Raw genomic sequence first — 18,948 nt, forward strand, 5'->3', positions numbered from 1 at the left:
TGGGGAGGTCCTGGGTTTCCGCAGTGGAGGGATGTGACCTGAGTTGGGTTTTAGGGGATCCCTTTGTCTTCCGAGAGGTGCACAGACTGCAGGGGTAAGACCGGAAGCAAAGCAGGCCGAGAGGAGGGTCTGAACTCCCTCAGGACCCAGCCCAGAGTGGGAGCTGCCGGTGGGTTTGCACGGATTACTGACAGCATTTGGAGTGTGTGTGTGTGGTGGTGGTGGGGTGGTGGGCAGGTGAGAGAAAGAGACATATAGCGAGGTCTCCAGGCTGGGAGGAAGAATAAAGCTGCCTGTTCCTGAGATGGGAAAGACCAAGAGGAGCAGGTCTGGGAAAGAAGCTTACAGATGGGGAAACTGAGGCCCAGAGAGAGGGTGTGGCCCCCACCAGCACATGGAGACTGAGCGGTGAATCCCGCCAGGAACCCAGGTCTCCTGCAGCCTCGTCCTCCCTTCTTACAGCTTCAACCAAGGGGCAGACTCCAGGGGCCTGTCAGGGCGGCAGAAGGACCATCCTACATCTTAGGCCAAGACTGACCCAGGTGGAGGTGCAAGGGGGTGTGGGGCCCAGGTGGACAGAGGCCCCAGATCTCTGAGTTCCTGGGAGGGGAGCCCCATGGTGGAGCAGGAGGGAGCCAGAGCTTTCACGAGCTGTCTCTGAGAAGGTTAGCCTAGAGCACGTGCGCTTCCTACTGATGACTGAGACCCCAGGGCAGGTGGGGCCTCCAGACCCCCTTGTCCAGGCTTCTGCCTCTGTACTCAGGAGTCCCTGGGCCATCTCCATCACCCAGAGCAATTCATTTTGCTTGTCTTATCCACTGTCACCTGGAAAGGAAGGAACCCTTTTCTAAAACACAGCTTGAAAGCCTGTCACCGAGACAGATCTCCTGCTCAAAATTCAAGACCCGCCTGAAGCCCTCTGCCAAGTCATCACAGCCTTGCATGCCTCCCATGACGGGTAGATCACTCCTCAAGCCGCCCTGTTGTGTGAGGAGGAGCAGTGGTGGTGCTGGGAAGGTTCCCCCACAGGCTGGCCTAGGAGCCGTTGAGCCCCATCCCCGCCCGCTGACCTGGGCTCTGCGGCCTGGACACTGTCCCTCCCGCCCCCAACTCCCACCTCCGAGTGCGTTCCCTTTGTTCCTAGACAGCCCTGCAGGACAGCCCTCCGGGCTCACCTCTCTCCCCTCGTCCTTCAGCCACCCCTCCTGCCATGGGACCCCTCTCCTCCCGCTCACTCGCTCTGCCTCCTCACAGCTGTCCAGAATGAACGGGACCGGATCAGCACTCGCCGGTCCAGCTACGAGGACAGCAGCCTGCCCTCCATCAACGCGCTCCTGCAGGCCGAGGTCCTGTCCCAGCAGGTACCCGGGGAGCCTCCCCCACCCACCTGGGGCCTCCTCATCCCAAAGAGGAATCTCAACTCCACCCCTTTCCTCCCCACCCGGGCCTTAGAGCAGCAGACGGGAGGGCCCTCGGACATCGTGAAGGGAAACAGTCCAGGGTCACACAGCCCATTTAGTAGCAAAGACTCAAACCCTGGTGGCTCAGATGGTAAAGAATCCGCCTGCAGTTGCCTGGGTTCCACCCCTGGGTTAGGAAGATCCCCTGGAGGAGAGCATGGCAGCCCACTCCAGTATTCTAGGGAGTTCATGGAGCTCTCCCGTGGACAGAGGAGCCTGGTGGGCTGCAGTCCATGGGGTCGCAGCCAGTCGAGCGTGACTGAGTGACGAGGCACAGCACCAACCCGCGGCTGGCACCTGGCACTGCGCAGGCCAAGCCGTCTCCACTCTCACCGAGGGTCTGAGATGGGCTTCGCCCCGAGAGAAGAGAGGAGTGGGCAGGCGGGCAGAGTAGCACACTGGGGCTCAGCCAGCCCCCCTTGCTGTGTGACCTTAGGCGAGTTGCAGGGCCTCTCTGGGCAGTGGTTTCTGCACCTTCCGATGAGGATGGGGACTTTTGCCCTGCTGCTCCTCTGGGGCTGACAGGTGTTTTTAGGCTTCAAAGGAGCCGGTGGAGGAGGAGGTAGGGGGCGAGCAGCAGATGAAGGCCCAGAGAGCCTCCTTGGCATCCTCCCTTTCCCTTTCCAGTTTCCCCGGAGTGTCCTTCAGAGCTGAGAAGGTGCCCACAGTCCAGCTCCTCTTTCCCAGGCAGGGAAGCTCTCTGGGGGTGGGGCCTCTCTGCAGGGGACAGAGTATATGGAGGGGATATCCACCCCAGCATTTTCCTCCGCCTCCCCTAGATCACCTCCCCTGTCTCCGGAATCAACGGCGACATTCGGGCGAAGAAGATCGCCAGCATCGCGGATGTGTGTGAGTCCATGAAAGAGCAGCTGCTGGTGCTCGTCGAGTGGGCCAAGTATATCCCAGCCTTCTGTGAGCTCCCCCTGGATGACCAGGTGAGGGTGGACACGGTCTGCAGGCAGTGCGGGCCCTGGGTAGGTGGGTCCTGCTGCTCCCCACCCCACCGGATATGGCCTTGGACTGGTTTGATTTATTTCACAAACGCATAGTGCTCATGTGTGCATGGAGCTGTTTAAATCACTTTACAAATGTTAGCTCATTTAATCCTTCTGACAACCCTAGGGAAGGTAAGTGCTATTATGACCATCACACAGGTGAGGAAACTGGGGACATAGAGAGGTTAAATAACTTGCTCAAGGTCACACAGCTAGTATCCAACACAGCTGGTATTAGAACAAGCAGGGAGGCTTCAAAGTCCAGGCCCATAGCCTCTGCACCGCTACATCTGACAGCTCTCCCAGGTAGAATGTGGGTAGGGGCTCAGGGGCAGGGCTTGAGCTGTGGCTCTAAGAAAGATTCTCTGTGTGATCTTGGACAAATTACTTCCTCTCCCCGAGCCTCTGTTTTCTCATCTGTAAAGTATGAATTGTAATATCCCCTTCAGAAAACTGTTGGGCGGATGGAGAACATTACCATTTAAAAAGCGTCAGTGGTGTAACAGGACATCTACACAGTCCTGGCCTCCCTAAATGTCAGTTTCTTCCTTGTATCCCATCAAGATGGATTTTCATTCAGCATGTTATTTCCCAAACTACCTTCTTTGGAATACCAAAAATGTCTTAGGGGGAAAAGCTGGGGCTGAGGGATGGGGCACTGAGGACAATCGAGTTCCTGAGCACTTGATCAGGGCGCCCCCCGAGGCCTCTGCAGACATTTTCTTTGTTTGGGAAAGAGGAGCTGAACTGGGTCATCAACTCAGCTCCTATGGAAGCTGGGCGGCACCAAAGGACAGTGTTCCAGATACCGGCTCCTGGTACGTTTGCTTCTCTGTTTTGTAATTCTGCACAGAAGATTGGCAACATGTGTCAGCCTCTTAAAGTTTCTGAAAAGTCCTCAGGCAAGGCAGCTGTTGAACCTTGGGAAGCCAGGGCTTCTCAAAGTCCTCTGGTGCCCAGGCGCTTCTGGAATGCATTTGCATCACGTGGTGGAACATACTGTGAAAACCCTGGCTTGGCTGGTCCTCACCCTCTCACGGGGGTCAGATCGGATGCCTTCTCACACGGATTCCTCGCTGCTTCAGGAGGGATGACAAGGCAGGGATCTTGGCCAGGCTGCCCTGGCCTTCTTCCCTGCTCCTCGTGTTCTGGCCCCGGTCCCCTCTGCTGGAGAGGCTCCATTAATGTTTAATCCCTCCTGTTCCTTCCCAGGGGCTCAGCAGGACAACAAGATTCCCCCCACAAGCTGAGCAATTGTTAACCTCCATTTCCCACCCAAACCTCCCTGGCTGGGGCTCAGAGCATTCTCAGAGAGCAGTGATGGGTGGCCAGTAACACAAAATAATCATTAACGTCGCCACCCACCACCTGCCCACCCCCAGAACAGTCATGTTTAGGGGGCTGGACCCAGGGCCAGGAGGGTTCCCAGCTCCCCATTCATAGTGTATAAGGAGCTTATCTTGCCTGTGATGGGTGGGGCACAGATGGGAGAACTCGGGGATGTTGTCCGTCAACATTGCCTCAGGAACCAAGTGTGTTTGCTTCTTGGTTTGTTTTGGGCATCGACCCATTGAAACTTAGAAGGCTGGGTAGCATTGGATAAGGGGATGGAGGGTTGGAGAGAAAGAGAGATTTGTGCAAGGTCACAGAGCAAGACAGCCACAGGGTTCGACTCTAGGTCTTCTGTCTCTCGATCGCAGAGACATTGCAGTAAGTGACGAAAGTCCTGCATGGTGCCTGAAGTGTAGGAAGTGCTTGATAATCAGCATGCTTTGGTCTCCTTTTGTCTTGGTCATGGAAAGGGAGTTCTCGCCCTCCAAGGCTGTTTGCCATTCCCCCTCTTTTCCTGTCATCGTCACCAGGCATCACCTTGGGGGTTCACATGTAAGGACATGGCTGCAACAGGGGCTCAATCTGGGAGGATGTTAAATAGACTGGCTCATCCATTCACCTGTCCCTTCGTCTTTCATTCAAACAAATATTTATTGAATGCCTACTATGTGCCAGGTGTCCTCCTTGCCTTAGAACAACCTCATGTCCTTAGCGAGGCCTTTTATGATTTACCCCATTGCTCTTCATCACATGAGCCTCATCTTCCTTTCTTCTTCCCCTCCTTCCTTCCATCCATTTATTTCTTCTTTCTTTCTCCCTCCCTTCCTCTCTCCTTCCTTCCTTCTTTCTCCTCCTCCCTCCTTCCATTCTTTTCACTATTGTGTCCCCAAACAAGCGTCCGGCACTTGTGGTTGTGATTCAGTCTCTCAGTCGGGTCCCAGTCTGGGGTGAGACCCCGTGGACTACAGCACACCAGCCTTCCTTGTCCTTCGCTAACTCCTGGATCTTGCTCAAACTCATGTCCATCGAGTCGGTGATGCCAGCCAGCCATCTCATCCTCTGTCCCCCCTTCTTGTCCTGCCCTCAGTCTTTCCCAGCATCAGGGTCTTTTCCAATGAGTCGGTTCTTCTCATCAGGTGGCCTCAGTATTGAAGCGTCAGCTTCAGCGTTAGTCCTTCCAATGAATATTCAGGACTGATTTCCTTTGGGATGGACTGGTTGGATCTCCTTGCAGTCCAAGGGACTCTCAAGAGTCTTCCTCAGCGCCACAGTTCTAAAGCATCAATTCTTCAGCACTCAGCCTTCTTTATGGTCCAACTCTCACATCCATACATGACCACTGGAAAAACCATAGCTTTGACCAGAAAGATCTTTATTGGCAAAGTGACGTCTGGCACTTAGTAGGCACTAACATCTGATGACTGTAAGAATGAGCAGTCCAACGAATTAATGCATAAAAGCATTTTTGCTTCCTAGTTTAGTCTGCTAAAGAATTTCCGAACTCCCTAACCCAACCTTGCAGATAAGATCCTTGAGGCTAAAAAAAAAAAAAAAAAAAAAAGATCCTTGAGGCTACCAGCCTACTACCATTTGACCAGTCCCATCCTTGGTCCTCATGCAAGCACTGAAGCAGGTAGTTCTGAAAAGGCAGGTGATGCCCTCCTGTGGGCTGGCAGGGCTCCCATCTACCAGACTCCAGACTCAGACTTCAGTCTTCCAAGTCTTCTCTGTCCTCTCTGCAGGGAAGGGGTTGGTCAAGCGGATCCCTGGCCAAGGACCAGTGCTCACACCCTTTGCCTTGGGAACCAGCATCCATGTCCAGATTCTTACAACAAAATCTAGAATCTTCTAGCTTCAAGTGGGTGGATGCTCTAGAGATCTCTTGGAGCAGTGATTTCCCGAACACAACCATGCATCAGAATCAACTGAGGAGTTTATTAATTTCAGATCCCTTGGGCCCACCCCAGACAAAGAGAGTCAGTGCCTTGGGTAGTAAGACCTAAGAATCTGTGTTTTACAAAACACACTTCATCATGTTACATAGCTGATCCATGAGTAGGAATTCAGAACCCCCCAAAAAGCTCTAAAAGTTTTAGAACTTTTTGGGTTTGTAGACCCTCTTGAGAGTCTGATGAAAGCCTTTAAGTCTCTGCTAACACACACACACAGAGTGTTGTTACAATTTTACCAGGCACACAGGCACACAGAAGAGGCCCAGAGGGGAGAGTTCAGGAGCAGTTTACCCCGAATGCAGCAGTTCAAGGGCAGAGTTGGCATGTGGTGTCCCGGCTCTGAGCACAGGTTGTTTCCCCGTTCAGGGGTAAGCCGAAGCTTTTCCATGGTTCTAGTTTTATCAGTTATGAGAGGAAGGCAGCAGTTCTCTGATGCCCATCTTATCATTCAGACAGGTAAAGGCAAGCAGAACACTAATCCTGACTTGCTCAGGGTCACTGGCGGGGAGCAGCCTCCCCAGGGGTGTAGATGCCTTCCCAGGCATACGGACACCGGACACCATCCCCTCTCTCTTCCAGGTGGCCCTGCTCAGAGCCCACGCCGGCGAGCACCTGCTGCTCGGAGCCACCAAGCGCTCCATGGTGTTCAAGGACGTTCTGCTTCTAGGTGAGGGTGCTGTCTGCCCAGCCAGGGCTCTGCAGGGGCATGCCCAGCGTGGAGCGCACCCGGGCATGGGAGATTTCCATGGTGGTGTGCAGAGTGAGGGAGGCAGATCAAGAATGGTCTTGTCCTCAGTATTCTCAACTGGATACCCGATTCCGATGCAAGGAAATGTGGACTCGAGGAATTAAATTCCCCAGCATTCACGTTACAGCACAGTCAGGCTTAGCCCTGGGATAACCTGTGCATTCAGATGCACTTTCTGGAGAGGGAGCAAAAGGCAGCCAGGAATGGCACAAACCTCCAGTCTGTGTTACCTATGCTTTCATAACATGTTTGTTTATTACTCTAACTTCTTATATAGGGCACACCATGGGTCCTAGTCTGAGTACTTTACAAATACTAACTCCTCTAGTACAACGGCCCAATGAGATAAGCTCTATAATTTATTCCCATTTTACAGGTGGAAAAACTGAGGCACAGAAAGTAATTTATCCAGATAGATCTGGCTAGTCAGTCGAAAAAGCAAGATTCAGCCCAGGTGGTCGAATTGCAGAGCCTGAGCCCTTACCCTTGGTGCTTTTATGCATCCCAAGCAGCCCTTGAATGTCATCAGTCTTGTGGTCTGTTGTCGCCATTGAAGAATGGAGCTTGGGTGATGTGAAAGGGGTCCTAAGAAGTCAGGCTCTGGGCCCAGTCCAATGCCTGCAAGTCACTCATTCCTTTAACCTGGGCCTTGGCTTCCTCATCTGTAAGATGGGCATGACAGCCCCCACCAGCCCCTCCTCCCGTGGGCAGCCGCTGCATTTATAACTGCAAACAGCAAAAGCTGGAGGAGAGAGGTACTCCCCAGTGCTTCCCATCCCCTCTCCTTCCCAACCCATCCAGGCAATGACTACATCGTCCCTCGGCACTGCCCGGAGCTGGCGGAGATGAGTCGGGTGTCCGTGCGTATCCTCGATGAGTTGGTGCTGCCCTTTCAAGAGCTGCAGATTGATGATAACGAGTACGCCTGCCTCAAAGCCATCATCTTCTTTGACCCAGGTACAGCCCACTCCTCCCACCCTCCCCTGATGCCCCAGACCCTCTGTCAAACTGCTCCCACTGGGTTACAAACCCCGAGTTTGCCACCTCATCTCTCCAGTACAACAATCAGGAGAGGACATCTTTATCAGCTCCATTTAACAGATGAGGAAAATCGAGGCTCAAATGACTGATGTGACGATGGGGCACACTGACTCCAGAGGCTTGGTTTTTTTCTTTCCCATCTTACCCTTCTTTCCCTTCCTCTCTGCTTTCTGTTCCTTACCTCCTACCATCCTCTTTTTCTTTCCCTCAAAAAAATTTTTTATCAAAATAATATCTGCACCTACTTAAAATGAAAATAGTCCTCCCCACTCTACTTTTCCTGTCCAAAGCCTACTCCCCAGGAGGAACCATTTCTGACTCTTTATACTGTTTCTTTTTATTGCCACCTCTCCAGCTCTAAATAAAATGCTAACCTTTCTACTTCTTGATTTATCCAATTTAGAACGTATTTTTTCCTCCTATGATAGTTGAGAATTGTATTTTTCCCCATCACCACTCCATCTTTTCTCTCCCATCGTCCTAATACATTTTTCTTGCTATTTCAGTGTCTCTACTGATTGCCTCTATAATGTTCTGCACTTATGCTTTTATTTCTTGTTCCATCAACTGTCGGCAGTATCTCCTAACCTTTCATTAGCAGGATAAAGATAATGTATTCGCATTCTCCCTCTTCCATCGACCAACCTTCCACCCATTTTCACACATCTTTTTTTTCTTAAGATTTTTTTCAATGTGGACCATTTATAAAGTCTTTATGGAATTTGTTACAATATTGCTTCTGTTCTATGTTTTGGTATTTTGGCTTCCAGGCGTGTGGGATCTTACTCCCAGACCAGGGATCAAACCCACACCCCCTGCCTTGAAAGAGGAAGTCCCCACCACTGGGCCCCCATACACCATTTTTGTTGTTGTGATTTTGTGAAAAACCTGTTTTCATTTCATGATGTCAAGATGGACGCCCAGGCTCCAAAGCTTCCTTGCTTTCTTCTGTCCTTCCATGTTAGAGAGGTCCTACCTTGTGCCAGGCACCATCCTTAGTGCCAAGCCCTCTCTGAATGGAGATTGAGTCTAGTAAGCATAGTGAGGAAGCGGAAATGAGCACTGTGTATGAAGCACTCACTAAGGCTCTTGTTGATTTCACTCGTTACTTGCAACATGGTATCTGTGAGGTAGGAATTGCTATTATCTCCATTTTACAGATAAGAAAATTGAGTCACAGGGAGATTGATAGACTTGCCCCAGGTCACAGAACTAGGAAATGGCAGAGCTTGGATTTGAACTTCAGACTCTTCAGCTCTCAAGCCCATGTTCCTACCTATCACACGCTATTCCTGGTTTCTTGAGGGGATAAGATTTCTAGTTGCAGTTTCCTCCAGAGCCTGGCCCAGGCTGTGTACCCTGTGGTGCTTGGCGTGGGGCTGGATGACAGTAACTGCTCAGTCAAATGTGCAGGATTACTGATGCTGAGTCAGGGTCAGCAGCCTGGCCTGGAGGGGCTGGTGACCTAGGTCAGGGCCGGGCATGTGGGTGGTGTTCAATAAATGTTTATTGACTGAATGATAGAATGCACAAGTGTGGCTCAGGAGAGAGAGAGCCCTGTGTTGGAAATGTGGGTGAAGTTATCTTTCTGCTGCTTACTTTATCTACAAAAGAGACAATAGATGTCTTCCATGAAGGTTGAGATTAACTATTGAATAACCACCTCAATTACTTTCCCGGTTAAGAATCTAAAATTTATCCATCGCTTTTTTTTTTTTTTCATTCATTCACCCTTCCATCCATGTACCTATCCCTTCATCTAGTTATCTGTTCAACAAATATTGACAATGCATGGTGCTAGGTGGTGGGTTTAAAAGATGCATGTATGCTGTATAGAGATCACAGTCTAGCAGAAGAGACATTCCATCCTGTGTGCTCAGTGGTGACGAAAGAGCCACAGAAGTTTGGGGACCCCATGAACACCCAGAGTGCAGACCTGGTAGGGTAGAATGGAGAAGGCATCCCAGAGGAAGTGTGATCTAAGCTGAGACCCCAAGACCACACAGGCAAGGGAGCAGGCCAGCGGGGAGACAGCAGGAGATGAGGCATCAGATGCCTCCTGATGAGGCAGCAGGAGAAGCAGTGCTGAGGCCTGGATGGTGAGGCTTTTTTTTTTTGGCTGAATCGTGAGACATGTGGAATCTTAATTCCCTGACCAGGGATCGAACCAGCATCCCTTGCATTGGAAAGTGGAGTCTTAACCACTGGACTGCCAGTGGGACCTTAACTGGGAATCAGGAGCCCTAATTCCACATCATGGATCTGCCAACAAGTGGTTTTGTGGTCTGGGCCAAGTCCTTTCCTTTTTGTGTGCCTTGGTTTCCCCATCTGTAAGAGGAGAAGGTTACAAGGTGCCCTCTTGGGAATGTTCCTGAAGTCTTGCCCCAGCACTGCTAGGATTCCCTAGGTGCCCTCGGGTCTAGGTCTCCCATCAGAGCTCCCGGAGTAAGGGGACATTGGGTCCCACCTCCCCAGACGCTCCAGGTTGGCCCTCTGCCTCCCTGGCATGATCCCTCCCATTGCAGATGCCAAGGGGCTGAGTGACCCAGGCAAGATCAAGAGGCTGCGTTCCCAGGTGCAGGTGAGCCTGGAGGACTACATCAACGACCGCCAGTACGACTCGCGTGGCCGCTTCGGCGAGCTGCTGCTGCTGCTGCCCACCCTTCAGAGCATCACCTGGCAGATGATCGAGCAGATCCAGTTCATCAAGCTCTTCGGCATGGCCAAGATCGACAACCTGCTGCAGGAGATGCTGCTGGGAGGTTAGTGTCCACCCGGGAGGGGCTGAGAGGTGGGCGGGGCTGGAGGCCGCTTCTCCAAGAGACCAGCCGCACTCATGCAGAGCTGCGTTCACCTCTCAGCTCCATCACTTCCTCACTCTGTCAACAAGTGAAAGTGTTAGTTGCTCGATCATGTCCAACTTTTTGCGACCCCACGTACTCTGTCCATGGGATTCTCCAGGCAAGAATACTGGAGTGGGTTGCCATTGCCTTCTCCAGGTGATCTTCCCAACCCAAGGATAGAACCTGGGTCTCCTGCACTGCAGGTGGATTATTTACCATCTGAGCCAGTGGGCGGGGCTGGGGGAGGTAGCCTCTCTAAGAGACAAGCCTCATGCAGACCTGAGCTCACCACTCAGCTCCATCACTTCCTTGCTCTGTAGCTTTGGGCAAATCCTTTTATCTACTGGAGTCTCAGTTTACTCATCAGGAAAATGGGGACAGTGGCCTGTTAATTCAGGTGCTGAGAAGTTACCATGTTCCAGTCACCGTTCTAAGTGCTGGAGGTTCAGCAGAGGACAAGAGTCAGTTCTCCTGGAGGTTGTGTATGAGTGTATATATAAGTGTGTGTGTGTGCGTGTGTGTGTGTGTGTGTGTGTGTGCGTGTGCGTGTGTGCGTGCCAGTGTATATTAACACTCGGGGGAACAGATGATAATTGAGTATATAATAAAGAGGGCAGCTACAAATTTTGAAATTACCAAGTAATACAATAGAGTATAACTGAAAAGGGGCCTCTTTAGACAGGTTGGTCAAGGAAGACCACTCTAAAGTGGTGGCTTTTATGCCACAGATCTGATGGAAGGAAAGAGAACATTTAAAAGTCAAAGGAGAAACACTCCAAGCACCAGTAACTAGTGCAAAAGGCCCTGAAGCAGGAGAAGTTTGTGTGTTCGAGAAAGATAAGATTGTGAGATGAGAGGAACTGTATGAAATGAAGATAGAGATTGGGCAGAAACCAAACCATAAGTATAGTCTCAGAGGTTATGGTTAGAGATTGCATTGTATTCTCACTGCGACTCTTAAAAGAAGAGTAGAAAATCAGACTAATGTTTTCAACAAACTATCCCAATTGTTGGGTAGAAAGTGAACATCAGAGGGCAAAATGGAGACAGGAAACCCCTGAGAAATGTCACCATGTTCAATCAGGGGAAGGACAGGGAGGCTTGGACCAAGGCATGACTGGAAATTGACCAACACAGATGCACTTGAACATCTATTTGGAGGAAGAACTCACAGAATTTGCTGATTGATCAGACAGGGGCAATGGGGGGAAGGGAAAGAGTCAAGGATGAAACCTACATGTTTGCTTGTAGGAACAGGAATGGTGGTGGACTAATTTACTGAGATGGGGAAGATTTGGGGGGGGGGGGAACAATTTGAGGCTGAGGGTGGGGGTGGGGGTGAAGATCCATTGTAGAATTTAGTGAAGCTTGAAATGATGTTAGATAGTCATGTTGAGTTATCCAGGAGGCGGATGGATATTTGAGTCTGTTGCTCAAACAAGCCCAAAGTTGGGGATGAGAGGCAGCTTAGTGGTGTCCCAGAAACCAGATGCCAGAGGAGATGGAGGAAGATCTAGTCAGGAGGATAAGAGAAAAGCCAAGGCAAGTCCCAGAAGCCAAGAGCAGAGTGTGTTTTAGTGTGGACAGAGCATTTAATGGTGTTAAATTTCACAGGAGGAGGAAGGAGGCTCTTGGCGATTGTGTTGAGAGCAGTGTCAGTGGGAAAGGAAACCAGGGGAGGGTGTTGCAGAGTGATTGAGTTGGAAAGTGGAGAAGTGGAGACAGCAAGAGTCGACTGCCTTTGGAAAATGTTTTGCTCAGAAGGGAGCTGGGAGAGAGCTAAGGCTGATTGCAGGGGAGTGATTGTGATGATGTGCCATGGAATCTTGGCTGGACTAAGAGGGATGAAGACAGATGACAGTGAAAAGTGGGGGCCAGTGAAATGACAGCCTCAACGGGGCTGAAGAAGTTTTGCAGTGATGGTGCTAAAGGAAGTGAGCTGGAATGATAGGAGGCGGGGTCTAAATAAAGATGCTTGAACGTGAGACTTTGGAGGTGAAGTGACGTGATCACTGGTGATAGCCAAGGGCAAGGTTTCTCAACCTCAGTGGATTCTTGGGTCTGGATCATTCTTTGCTGAGGGGGCTCTTCTGTATCTTCTTTGGCCACATGACTGGCCTCTACCCGTGATACACCAGTAACACTCCTTCAGTGGTGACAGATACTCAGATGTTGTCAAAGGTCCCCTGAGGGGCCCAAATCACCCCTGGCTGAGAACCACTGTCACATGATAACTCACTTCTTTCTCACTTTGACCCTGTGGATGCAGGGTCACCGCGAATCAGGTGTCACTGAGGCTAGGATCAGGAAGGAGCCAGATAAACTTTGGGTAAAATAATCCATCTCTTTGGGCCTTGTCATCTCATCTGTAGAATGAGGTTAATAATGATTCCCAGCCTTTAAGGCTGTTGTGAAGGTTAAGTTATATCCAACCTGGAAAACGCTGTAAAACAGTACCTGGCACATAGTATGTTGATAGCAATCATTGAAACAGGTATAGTTTTAAAATTTTTTCTCTATTTATCTATTTGGCTGCATTAGTTGCAGTATGCAGCATACATACTTAGTTGCAGTATTTCCATTATCCATGGAAATGCAGGATTTCTGTTGCATCTTGTGGGATCTTTTGTTCCGGCACTTGGGCTCTCTATTTGTGGTGAATGGACTTATTTGCATGTCCCAGGTGGCTCAGTGGTAAAGAATCCGCCTGCCAGTGCAGGAGCCTCAGGAGATGCAGGTTTGATCCCTGAGTCAGGAAGATCCCCGGAGAAGGAAATGGCAACCCACTCAAGTATTCTTGTCTGGAGAATCCCATGGACAGAGGAGCCTGAGGAGCTTGGTGGGCTATAGTCCATGGCGTGGCAAAGAGTCGGACGTGAATGAGCACAACAACACGAAGTGGGATCTTAGTTCCCTGACCGGGGATTGAACCCAAGTCCGCTGCATTGCAAGGCAGAGTCTTAGCCACTAGACCACCAGGGAAGTCCCTGAAACAGGGTATTTTAAAGACCCCTTTCAAGCCCTAAAATTCCGTCATTATTGTGTTAGTGCCATAGCCTATTACTAGACCATATGCTATGTATATGGTACTGTCATTCTCTTGACACATTTTTTTGAGGCAGTTGCTGTGTTCCAGACACTTTGTTAGGATCTCAAAGAGAGAAGAAAGATACACCTGTAATTGTAATGTTCACAGACAAAAGTGATTGTTCCCCAAAGACGGGTTACAGATAAGTGACTATGTGAATTCCAAGGAAGGAGAGGTTACTTTCTACTGAAGTAGGGAGAATCAGGAGAGGCTTCCCAAAGGAGGGATCGTATGAGTTGGAATTTGGACTTGGGGATATTGGTGGGGGTGGAGGAAGTGGGGTAGAAGGCATCTTTAGCAACACAGGAGCAAAACACAGAGCTAGGTCAATCCAGGGGATGTGGAGATGCTATAAATAGGCAAGTTGGGCTTCAGATGTGGGGGATGAGGCTGAAAGGTGACTTGGGACCAAAAGGTTAAGGATCTGCATACCAAGGAGCTTTGAGAGACATTGATTGAATCCATTATATTAACATGCAATCTCGTTGCACTGCTCGTTGCAATATCTAAATGATCTCACAGCTTCCTTATATACTCCTTGTTCCTTTCAAATCACTTTTGTCCTCTTGGTTTGTGAGTCCTCTCAATACCTTCATGAAGCCTGTGAATAGGAATGGAAACCTCAGTTTGTATGTGGGCATGTTCCGTCATGTCTGACTCTTTGTGACCCCATAGACTGTAGCCCACCAGGCTCCTCTGTCCATGGGATTTCCCAGGCAAGAATACTGGAGCGGGTTGCCATGTCCTACTCCAGGGGATCTTCCCAACCCAGGGATCAAACCTGCATCTCTTGTGTGTCCTGCATTGACAGGCAGATTCTTTACCACTTCGCCACCTGGGAAAGCCCCAGTTTACTAACCCACAAATAGGAGCCCAGTAGGTGCTGTGAAGATTGGATGCGCAGGTTGATGGCCATACTCTCGGACAATGGTGCCTCAAGATGGTGCCGTGGTCTTTATCCCAGACTCTCCATCCTCACTGAGCATCTTCTACCTGCAGGGTCCTCCAGTGAAACACCTCATGCCCACCACCCCCTGCACCCTCACCTGATGCAGGAACACATGGGCACCAACGTCATTGTTGCCAACACGATGCCTGCTCACCTCAGCAATGGACAGATGTGTGAGTGGCCCCGGCCCAGGGGGCAGGCAGGTGGGCAACTTGGGCTCTCCCCTGGAAGGGGCGAGGTTGGGGCCTGCGAGGGAATCTGGAGAAGGTTGGGTCTAAAAGATGGGAAATGGGGTAAAACAGTTCTCTGTGCTCCAGAGTAGGCAAAGAGGGGTAAGATGGTCCATTTGTTAAGGCTGCTTATTCAGTGAGGTGATTGACAGCTTCCCCTGAATGAAGCTGTCCTTAGATGAGGCAATCCACTGGGTAGATTGGTTGAGGATGTCCATTGCAGTGAAATTTCCATTAGGTGATGTTGTCTACCAGGTAAAATTGTTTACTGAAGTTAGACTTCCCAGTCGGGTAAGACTGTCCATTAGACAACTGGGTGGACTCTTCACTGGGTGAAGGCTTCCGCTGGGCTAGACTGTCCTCTGAGGTGAAATCTCACAAGAGTGAATTTGTCATTGGGCAAGGTCCTTCAAAGAAGAAGATTATCATTGGGATGAGAGGGTCCGCTAAGATGAGATCGCATTTCACTGAGATTGTTCTTTGGGGAAGTTGGCCTTTGAATAAAGTTGGCCAAGAGGATCATAGTCAAAATTACATTCTGAACTAACTTGTCATGGGGGTGGGGACTTCAGTTTCTGCTACTCATCTACCTAACTATCAAGGGAGAGTATTTCTTGAGCCAGTTAGCCAGCCCCTTGGGTCTCATCTACTGCTGTTCCTTTTGTCCAAGAAAGCTTGATCCTGTCACATGTCCCAAAGTCCTTAGGGAGACTCAGACCTGGACCCCAGTTTGGGAGAAGCATCCAGTCTCCATATCAAAGGTTGGAGGAGATGGGGGTTGTAGGGACGTGGGCAAAGGTTCTAACCACAGAACCTGGCCCAGCTATAGCCTTCCAGACCTGATGGAACTTAGACTTGGTGATCTGGGGCTCAGAAGGTTTGAGCTGTAGTAGTCCTTAGAGATAATCTAGTCTAATTCTCTCATTTTGTAGAAGAGGAAACTAAGTGTCAGAGAGTGCGGAGGACTTCCCCAGGGCTCTTCATTGAACCCCCAAAGGGCTGGAGTTCTGAGCAGCCCTGTCTGTCTCTTTGCCCCTCCAGCCACCCCTGAGACTCCGCAGCCTTCGCCCCCCGGTGGTTCGGGGTCCGAGCCCTACAAGCTTCTGCCTGGAGCCATCGCCACCATCGTCAAGCCCCCCTCTGCCATCCCGCAGCCGACCATCACCAAGCAGGAAGTCATCTAGCAAGTCACTGGGGGGCGGGGGCTCTGCTGGCCTCCCAGGCCCCTCCGAGAGCCCCTGATGGTCACTTGGTCACAGTGAAGCAAGCTGTTACCATAGGCCAGTCCCAGAGCAGTGATGGGAAGGGCGCAGGCCCTTGAACTCGGGCTGTGGGTTGCATCCCACGGGCCCCCTTCACCACTTGCTCTGGATAACGGCGCTGTGACTTGGGGAGACCCCAGCTGGAAAATCCTCTGCTGCTTGGACAGCTTTTCTCCTGCTGAAACCATTGCCTTCCCCTCATCCCTCGCCCCACTTCTTCACCCCCAAAGGGCTGCTGCCTGGAGACCACACAAGGCCTTGCTGAAGCACGGCTCCCTCCCCGCTCAAACTGTGTAATGTTGGACACAGAGCCCTTCTGGGCTGGGTCACGTGGCAGCACCTCCCCCACCCCTGTTCTGCTGCCACAGCCACCGCTGTCCCCCTGAGTCATCCTCGTTTCCCCAAAGCCACCTCTCCAGAGGCCGAGGAAGATGTGCAAACAACACCCCCAGTCATCCCGGGAGCGTTTAAAAAGCACTGACGAGCTCGGTGTGGTGTGGGAGACTCTCGAGCAGGTGGACACCATTTCTCCTCTAACCCCTGGCTCTTCCCTTCTTCTGGGACTTGGGAGGGTCCTTTGGGTCAGAATGATGGTCCCTATAGGCTGCTGACCATGAAAGAACAATCCAGGGTGGACACTGCAGCCAGGACCTAGGGGGGAAGCTAGGAGGGGTCAGAGAAGGCAGGAAGGGGTGGACTATCCAGCAGGCCTTTAAGGAAAGGCTGGATTCCGGCTGGTGGAACAGGTGAGCCAGAATATTCTAAGGAAGACCAGGCGGGGAGGTGAGAAGGAGGCCGTGGAAGGAGGCGATGAAAGATGGGGTTGTCTGGAGGAGAGGGGGTGTGCTGGACAGCCTGGGGATCTTGAATGCCAGATGGAGGCATGGCGACTTGGGTCCCCAGTGTGAGTGACTGGAGAGGCATGTGCAGGGAGCCGAGCTTTCAGAAACTGGAAGATCACAGTCCTCCAGAGGTTAGAAGTTTGGGAGAGAGCTGGGAGATCAGATGGGGCCTGATGGTGTCATTCAGGTGAGGGAGATGAAGCTGGGGTTGGAGAAGACAGGTGGGTGAACCTCAGGTGAGAGCGGCATCGAGGAGGAATTATCCCACCGGGCCTGTCTCGAGCGCTTCCTCCCAGCACTTGACCTGCACCATCTGCTTTCATCCTCCTTATTACCCAGAGATCGTTACTGAAGAGGGAATTGAAATCTCAGTGGTTGAATCATTTTTCTGGAACTCACACAGCTAGTAAGTGACCCAGACTTGATCCTAGGTCTGGCAGGCTCAGGCGCTCTTAGCCTCAGTGGTTGAACATCTTCTCTGGAAAGGCCCCCTCTGTCCTCACTGGGGTTGAGTTGAGGGCCTTCCTGCCCACTTCAGCAGCCTTGGAAGCCCTGCCCACTCCCAGGACTAAGACTGACCTGAGGCTGCACTAGAGTCCACTTTGGGCCCAGAATCCTGTTTGCTGATAAATATGGAGAAGTTGTGGTTCCTAGACCCCTTTTCTGTCTCTTCAGTTCCCAAGTGTGGGGAAGGGGCGTTCAGCAGTCCATCGTGAGATGGACCGATGTGACCTGGCATGCCGGAAGTGGGATGGTGTGAGTGGGGGCGGGGGAGAGGGAAGAAGAACTGGGTTTGAGACCTGCTCTGTGAGCATCACTCAGGGTACCTTCTGAAACCATTAAACCCCAGAATCAAGCAGCCAGTACTCATCCATGCAGAATTTTAGAGGCTTTGTGAAAATTCTGGAAAGTGCCACTGGCCAGTGTGAATTAAAGGGATGTGTCCTGGGACTAGCGCTTAGGCAGGAGAGTAAACAGTCAGATTGACTACCTACCCCCTACGCAGGCTTCTGAGTAGATGCAGGTAGCACCCTGGTGCCCCCCAAATTCCACCATTAGGGACTGCTTTTTGTGAGAGAGGCAGGAAGGTTATTGGGACGGGATGTCCGAGAACAATCACCACATCTCCAGTGCTGTCAGAGTTGGGGTTCCCCCTTCCACCAAGCCAAGTCTTCAGTCCCAGGAGAGGTTGTTCCCTGCTCAGGGCAGCCCAGCCTCACATAGCCACCCCTCATTCCTGAGGCATTCCCCCAGAAACCCCAGCCAGGGTGCTCAGATGGGTCTGGGGCAAGGTAGGGAAGCTGGGGTCATTTCTGGTCATTGTCATTCCCCCTCTTTGCTACCCTGATCCCCTCGCCCTGCCTCACTGTTGCCCAGACTTCTGCCATGGGAACAAAGCTGAGATAAGAAGTTCCCTTAGGGTGGGGTGGGGTAGCTGTGATTTTTAACGGTAGCCAATCTTCTGGGCCAGGGGCCAATTCTTGGCCCCAAATCAACCTCCCTGGAAGAGAAATCCATGCCACTTTAATAATTTTATTGCCATGCAGGAAACACAAAACAAACAGAATGTATTTTTCTGACTCTAAACTGAGGCCACCACGTTGGAAAAATCTTTATTTTCACTACCTGAGTCGTGGTCCTAAAACATACAATCTCATAGACTCAAAGAGGGTTAGAGGGCAAGCACGGACCCTGTAATTCCTCCACTGAGACAACCTCTTCTCTGGGTGGCTCTCAGTAGCTTCCAGAACCCACATGGCTCTCCTGAGGGTGGACAAAGGGGAACAGGGCCTTGGAAATGTACGCTCCTCGATTTCTTGTGATGACCAAGCCAATTGCCTTTGCCAAATCGCTCCGTGATTTGCCTTGATTGTGATGAAGTTAGAAATTCACATTGAGCAGTTCTGAAAGTGGTGGGCTGGCGTCCCGCCAGACTGATCAGCATCTTCCCATGGTGGATGTCATCGGGTCCTGTCACTGCCACCCAACGGGGCAAAGAAGCAAAAAAGATTTCTTACTCTTGTGCATTTTAACAAAAGTTTATAAAAAGAAATAAATGGCGCCTATGTTTTCTAAGTCCTCGGATGAGTGTCCTTTCTTCCTTTCAGGTGTTAGAGATAAAAATGAGAATATTTGGAGAGCTCTTTCTATATGCAGAATGCTTTCATATCTGTTATGTTTTTTTCATCTTCTCAAGGTAAGCAGG

General features: G+C 51.0%; 1 protein-coding gene across 3 annotated transcripts in view; it reads left to right on the forward strand.

The window, feature by feature from the left end:
• The window catches only part of HNF4A (hepatocyte nuclear factor 4 alpha), a 64,748-nt gene extending 45,927 nt beyond the window's left edge, over positions 1 to 18,821 (forward strand). For 2 of the 3 annotated variants that reach the window (XM_061127328.1, XM_061127326.1), the window contains exons 4-10: positions 1,255 to 1,361; positions 2,240 to 2,395; positions 6,319 to 6,406; positions 7,289 to 7,444; positions 10,054 to 10,290; positions 14,459 to 14,611; positions 15,680 to 18,821. In XM_061127328.1, coding sequence (XP_060983311.1) covers positions 1,255 to 1,361; positions 2,240 to 2,395; positions 6,319 to 6,406; positions 7,289 to 7,444; positions 10,054 to 10,290; positions 14,459 to 14,611; positions 15,680 to 15,822 — 1,040 coding nt within the window. In that variant the 3' untranslated portion in view covers positions 15,823 to 18,821. The remainder of the gene's footprint in view (positions 1 to 1,254; positions 1,362 to 2,239; positions 2,396 to 6,318; positions 6,407 to 7,288; positions 7,445 to 10,053; positions 10,291 to 14,458; positions 14,612 to 15,679) is intronic. The other variant, XM_061127327.1, reaches the window with a different exon arrangement.
• Positions 18,822 to 18,948: the final 127 nt, after the last annotated feature.

Source organism: Dama dama, chromosome 23 (assembly GCF_033118175.1).
Source record: "Dama dama isolate Ldn47 chromosome 23, ASM3311817v1, whole genome shotgun sequence".
Classification (NCBI taxonomy): Eukaryota; Metazoa; Chordata; class Mammalia; order Artiodactyla; family Cervidae; genus Dama; species Dama dama.